Source organism: Cheilinus undulatus, linkage group 21 (assembly GCF_018320785.1).
Source record: "Cheilinus undulatus linkage group 21, ASM1832078v1, whole genome shotgun sequence".
Classification (NCBI taxonomy): Eukaryota; Metazoa; Chordata; class Actinopteri; order Labriformes; family Labridae; genus Cheilinus; species Cheilinus undulatus.
Genome location: NC_054885.1, coordinates 36,673,019 through 36,679,990, shown reverse-complemented (window position 1 = coordinate 36,679,990; position 6,972 = coordinate 36,673,019). Strand labels below are relative to the sequence as shown.

The following is a 6,972-nucleotide window of genomic DNA, read 5'->3' as shown; positions in this document are numbered from 1 at the left end:
ATGATCATTGTGAATTTACGTGCGCTCACTCAGCCGGTGGGCATCATGAGAATAATGGCGGCCCTGCTCACCTGCATGTCTTTCAGCCTGGTGGCATCAGTCGGACATCGAGACTCTCCGTACTGGGCGTGGTGCATGTTCACCTGGTGTTTCTGCTGCTTCTTCACGCTCCTCATCCTCATCCTGGAGTTCACCACCATCTCCACGAAACTCCCCTTCGCCTGGGAGGATTTCACCAACGCCTTTGCTATGTTGGCCGGCCTCATGTGCTTTTCGGCCTCCATCATCTACCCCACCTTCTTCACCTGCAGTAACTGCCATCGACAGATCGGAGCGTCCGTGGTATCCTGGGTGTGCTTCGCCGTGTACGCAGGAGAGGTCGTGTTCACTCGGCTCCGTCCGAGCGGGGAGCACATCGGCTTCCTCTCCACGCTGCCGGGGATAATGAAGATGCTGGAGACGTTCCTCGCCTGTCTCATCTTCACGTCACTGGAGGCGGGACAGTACTCGACCTCCCCTGGGCTGCAGTGGTGCATCGCCGTGTTCTCCTTGTGCTTCATCTTTAACGTCGTCATCATCCTGCTCAGCATCGGACGGTACACCTCCTACATTCCTGTCTCTTTTGACCACATTGTGATCGTTTATAACATTTTAGCAGCAGTGATGTACCTGACAGCGATGGTGATCTGGCCGCTTTACAGTTTCAAAACAGCGAGACCAAGCGACTGTGGCCGGCTCTGTTCGTGGGACAAACTGGTGGTGGTCACCCTCATGACTATTTTCAACTTCATTGTTTACACGCTGGACTGTGCGTACGCCATACGACTAGTTTTCTGTGTCAGGAACCAATGACATGGCTGCTCCATCTGACCTGGACAAAATCAGCCTGCAGCTTCACTTCAAAAACACCAGCTGAGTTTTATACCTCTTATTGTAAACTTTTTATTGGTGCTGCAGACAGGATGCAAGAGAAACTGCATATTCTGTCTGTGCTCTTTAACAGATTTCCATGCTATGTTAAATAAGAAAAAAGGAAGGGTTAGTTAATGATTACAGCTGAAGTATCAGTGCCATAAAAATGAAAAATCACCCAGAACTTTGGATCCTGATACAGAGAGTGATCAGCAGTAAAGGTGATTAAACAGAGCTGCAGTTTATGGATGATGGTCAAATTGTTCCTCTTGTGAATACACACATCTATGTTTACAGCTGTTTGCTTCTCATGTCTTTATTTATGATTTCTGAGGATCTGGTGAGTCCATGGTTCAAAGCCTTTATCTTCAGAGCCTTATCTCTAAGGAGATACAACACCATGTCCAAAAAAGTTGGGGCACTGTGTGAAATTTGATTAAAGCAGAATGCAGTGATTTGCAAATCTCAAAAACCTAAATTTTATCCACAATAGAATATAAAAACATATCAGCTGTTAAAAAATATTAGCTCATGTTGAATTTGGTGGCAGCAAAACATCTCAAAAAAAATTGGGACAGGGCTGTGTTTACCTCTGTGTAGCAGTCTGTAAACATCTGGGAAGTTAGGAAACCAGCTGCTGGAGTTTAAGGAGAGGAATGTTGTCCCATTCTTGTCTGATGTTAACCTGACACGCTCACACATCCATCTGGTAAACCTCCCTGCGTTTGGGAAAGGGCAGAGGCTTTAAAAAAAACTCGGAGGGTGACTGGATGAACATTCTGTCTGTCACATCTTTACGGGCCAATCAGAGCAGCAAAACACGTGACATCATAGCCCCAAATCAAGGAGTAAACTCCACAGAGAGCTGCATAACGCAAACCATGACAACTGTAGACATGTCAGTACACGACTTTTAGCGTTTTTGAAAAGAAAACAACTCACTGCTGTTCTTTGTTCTTCTTTTAACGAAGAAATGTCATCAAGTTCTGATAAAACTGGCATTTTTAGCAGCATCCACACTAATCTCTTCCGCCATAACTGCACCGGCCTCTTGTTGCTGTTGCTTACATCACAACTCTGCCGCGCCCGAAAGTACTGCCCCTCAACACTGATTGGTCCTGTTACTTTCAGATGGGTGAAAAAACGGACGTATCCATCTGCTTTGCAAGGTTGTCCTGATGTAGGATTCTAGCTGCACTGATGCTCCAAATGTTTTCTAATGGTGAAAGGTCTGAACTGCAGACAGACCAGTTAAGGACCCAGGCTCTTCTCCTGTGAAGCCATGCTGTTGTGATGGATGTGGTTTCGCATCATTTTGCTGAAATAGCCAAGGCCTTCCCTGAAACAGACTTTGTCTGGAAAGGAGCATATGTTGCTCTAAAACCTCTCTCTACTTTCCAGCATTGATAGTTCCTTTCCAGATGTTAGAGCTGCCCACGCCATAGACACCAATGCAACCCCATACCATCCGAGATGTAGGCTTTAGAACTGAGCCAGGAGAACAAGCTGGATGGTCCCTCTACTTTTTAGTCCACAGGACACAGCATCCACGGTTTTCACAAAGAATTTCAAATTTTGATTAATTTGACCACAGAACAGTTTTCCATTCTGCCTCAGTCTATTTGAAATGAGCTTGATGACAGCTTTAAATGACATTTGTGGATGGCACCAACAGCTGTGTTGACAGAATGTTTTCTGGTAGCGTTCCTGAGCCCATGCGGTGATTTCTGGTAGAGTCAGGCCTGTTTTTAATGCAGTGGCCCCTGAAGGCCTGAAGATCACGAGCATCCACTATTGACCATCACCTTTGACTCTTGTTCACAGATTTCTCCAGGTTCCCTGAATGTTTTGATGATATCATGGACTGTAGATGGTGGGAGATTTAAAATCAAAGCAATTTTACATCACAAAACATTTCCTGAAATTGTTCCATAATTTTTGGACACCGTTTTTGGCATATTGGTGAACCTCTGCCCATTTTTACTTCAGAGAGACTCTGCCTCTCTAAAATGCCCCTCCAACTGTTTTTCATTACTACCACGTATCTTTCCAGCCTATGTTGGCCTGTCCCTACTTTTTTGAGATTTGTTGCTGCAGTCAAATTCAAAATTAGCTAATTTTTTCATGAAATAGTAAATCTGATAAATTGTTTATGTTTTACTGTGAATAAGATGTTTTTAGAACAGTGAAAATCATTGCATTCATTTATTTACTTTATATAGAGCGCCCCAACTTTTTTGGAATTGGGGTTGTACATGCATATTGTGTGACATATTCCATGTATTACCCTCTAATCTGCTTGTTGCTTTATCTGGATTTGAGCACAAACAAAGTCGTTTGTCTATGAGATTTTGATTTACTCAAATTTAAAAATCGTTTCACTCCGCCTGCAGACCGGAACGTTTCTCTCTGCCAGTATGGAAAAGGGCCACAATTCCATGGGAAAACCACAGACCTGGCAACTCTGTTAAGACTTCCCAGACTGCAGGGAGTTGGTTGAGGAGTTGCTACCGTGCCCACATCCTAATGGAAATATCTCAGGAATCTATTATTGCACTTTACAGAGAAATATTCCTGCTATGATGGTTTATAAGTAGAGAGGGCATGGGAAAAGGACAGTAAAACTCTTCAGTGAACAGGCAACTCCTTTTCTTCTTTACTGGTCAAAACCTGAGAGCGTTATGTCATCTCCTCTCCCTTTTTAAGAAATGAAATCTTCACCAAATCTCTCCGTAATCCTGCAGGTATTGTCTGCCTCTGCACACCAATCTGAGAGAGTGAACTCGGGTCAAATGGAGCAACTGCAGCGTGCAAAATGTAGCCTTTCTCCTCATGTCAGTCTGTCTGAAATACCTACACAAACACCTACCTACTACAACATTAGCCTCCTGAGACCTGAGCTTTTGTTAGGAAAGACTTTCTAGTTTCTCCACATTATTTGAGATAATCAGTCTGATGAGGTAAAACATCAGCCTTGTGTTTGAGCAGGAATTTCATGGAAATTTTCTTTTTCAAAATCCAAACAAGTTAAAAAATTATGTAAAATTATGTCAAGTTTCTATATCATTGAAAGGACCCTTTCATTTTTTTAATCCTTAAATCTTTCTTTACAAAGCCTAAGTATCCCAAATTTTAAAAATCCCTCCAAATTTTCATGCAAATTCCCCAAATGTTAAAACAAGTTTCCCCAAAAATTTCTTTGCAAATTTACAAACACATTCTCCAAAATTCCATGAAAAGGATGAAAACATTCAAACAAATCCCCTGAAATTTCCATGAAAATTCCTTAAAATTTCAAAGGACAATTCCTACCCTCAAACTCCCAGTCCATTTCCCCAAAATTTACAAATACATTCCCAAATTCCCCCAAAAATGCCCCAAAATTCCAAAGCAATTCCCAGAATCTTCCAAACAAACTCTGCAAAATATACAAACATATCCACTTAATTTCCACTCAGATACTTGAGTTTTTCCAAATTCCCCCAAAATATCCAAACCACAAATTATCCAAACATTTCTAGCAAGTTGCTTTAAGTTTAGTTGACATTCCAGTTAATTATTCCAAAGATCCTAACAGCAGGAATTCTTACTGTGTTGTAGGAAAGCCGAAGTGTCATCTGCTTACAGGAGGTTAACTTTTTAAAAAAATCAGTTAAGATCTGAATGTTGAATTGTGGGTATTCAGCCTTAGCCTGGGTTTTTACTTCAGCTATACCAGGGGCTTGCATCCCTCCTCCACCCCAGCTCCTCCTTTTTCCTGATTCTGGTTTGATTAATGTCGCTCTGTTGTCACTGATGCCTGCTATGCTCTAGTTTTTGCTGCTTCCTGAATGAATTAGCCAATCACTGAGTATTTCTTAACCTACATCATTTTAAAGCGACCTGAACATCCTTATATATTTCTGCGTGTGGCCCTCAGTGGAAAAAGTTAAGACACTCCTGAACTATACCCTTTAACATCTCTTTATACCAGTTTTAAACCATAATAACCTGAAAGTCCCATTGAACACAGTATTTCAAGATGCAATAATCAAAAACAAATATCAGGTTTGCTTGTAAAGGTAATTTTCACTCCTGATAGTCCAGGGAACTCGGTTCCACTGGGGCTTAAATTGTAACGCTGTTGTGCTGTCCTGTGATTTGGTCAAACGAACCAAGCCGTCAGGACAACTTCTGGCAGTTCTATGTTTTTGGTGCTTGTTTGCAGATGATGCCACACAGCAGCAGAGGACTCCCCTCAGGGGGGTATTAAGAATTTCTGCATAGAGAAACTCTACCAAAAGGCCATGTTCACGCTGTTTATGACCATGGAAGCTTTTAGAGTGCAGGAGGTTATGCTGACAGACAGCAGCAATCCCTCAAGTGAAGGAAAACTCCAAAGAAGGGGGGTAAAACCTGATCCAGATCCATGCATGGCTGTGTGATAACCCCAGAATAACATCCTAAAACAAAACTTTATATCGTTATGAATGCATCGTGTGTCTGCAGGCTTCCTTTGTGCATCATCTCCCATAGAAACACAGATTATTAACATGCACGGTCCTGAGATGTGAAGTCTCCTCCTCAGGTCGCCTGCTGGGATTCACTGAGGTGATCCGACTGATATGTGAGCGTTACGGCGTGTGAGTCACCGTGACTCACTCGTCCTCCTGCTCATTATCTCTTATTAAAGTCTCTTCCTGATTACTGATGGCCCCCGATTCAACTGTGCAGAAATCTGAGGGGGAACTGTGAAAGTGAATCACTACTAATTAGGAGGCACGATTCAGGGGAGTCAGTGAGCGGGGGTCAGAAAGACCAGCACACCTCAGGACTGAATTATGTGGCCATTATTACATAACAGCACCATTTCAACTATCAGAGAGCCTTTAACCCTTCAGTGCCAGTCTGCAGTGGACAGCAGTCTGAAAACTGAATGCAGGTTTAAAGGGAATGGTGCCACATCAGCCACTTCAGTGGATGTTTTTAAGTTATCTCATGCAGCGCCATCCACTGGCTAGCTGTAGTAAGTGCACCAATATGTCAGAACTAATTCAAAGCAGGAAACTCAAGCTGAACCAATTAGTCTGACATAAAGGGCCTGACCCAGCTGGTGGACCTGACCCAGCTGGTGGACCTAGCAGTGTGTGGGAGGTGTGTGTGACAGAGTCAGTGGGTTCCGTTCAGAGCGTACTGTTAATGCTTGTCATCCTCACCCCCGTGTGTCTGCACAGATTCAGCTTGTACCTGTTGTAAAAACTTGCATTGACTAACTCCCTGCTCTAAAAACATAATGGACGGTCTTACCTGTTCATTCTAGCAGGAATCTGGACCCACTACTCCTGGATTAGAACCAGCGAACGCACAGGTAAGACTAAGTGGGAAAGGCAAGGGTGGCACTGGGACTGAGCCCAAATTTGATTTTCACATCACAAAAAGAAACAGGAAGTTCTTCCACAATTAGAAAATTCAATTAAAACTAAGACTCCAGCCTTTTGAGACCTGAGAACGCTGCCTCCATCAGGTTTCTGGCTGTGCCCTGTTTCTTTCTTCACCCTTTTCCTCTCTTTAGCACACACCTGATTTCCTCTGGTTATTCTGAGCTGCTTCCTCTATGTGCAGATCTGCAGGGGGTTTAAATACTGGCTGACACCGCCACAAAAGCCAAACATTGCAGAAATTCTTAATAACACGTCTCTTTTTAGGGGAAAGTCCTTCCCTCAGCCGCCCAGGAAGTCCTTTTCAAAGCAGAGCTGCAACACGCTGTAATTAAGACTGTCAAATCATTTGTTTCAGGGTTAAAAATAGAGATTTTACTTTTCTTTTTAGTCTGTCAGCAGAAAGAACAAAAAGCACTTTGTTAGCAGAAATATTAATGAGAGCAAAGAACAAGAAACGTGTCGATTCAAACTTTCCTAATCAGCACAAACTCATCCACAAGCACAGACGGGGTGTTTGAATGACGGTTGGATTTTTCAGTCATAGAGGCCAAACGTTATAGTTTTAAATAAACAGTAAAGCCTACTTGATCACTCAACTGTGTCTATACTCAACGCCACCCACAAGGCAGAACAAGGGGAC

General features: G+C 43.0%; 1 protein-coding gene across 1 annotated transcript; it reads left to right on the top strand.

Moving 5' to 3' along the window:
- Positions 1-852, top strand: LOC121529120 (myeloid-associated differentiation marker-like). The gene has a single exon (XM_041816821.1). It carries the CDS (start codon positions 1-3, stop codon positions 850-852), a length of 852 nt encoding a protein of 283 aa, XP_041672755.1.
- Positions 853-6,972: the final 6,120 nt, after the last annotated feature.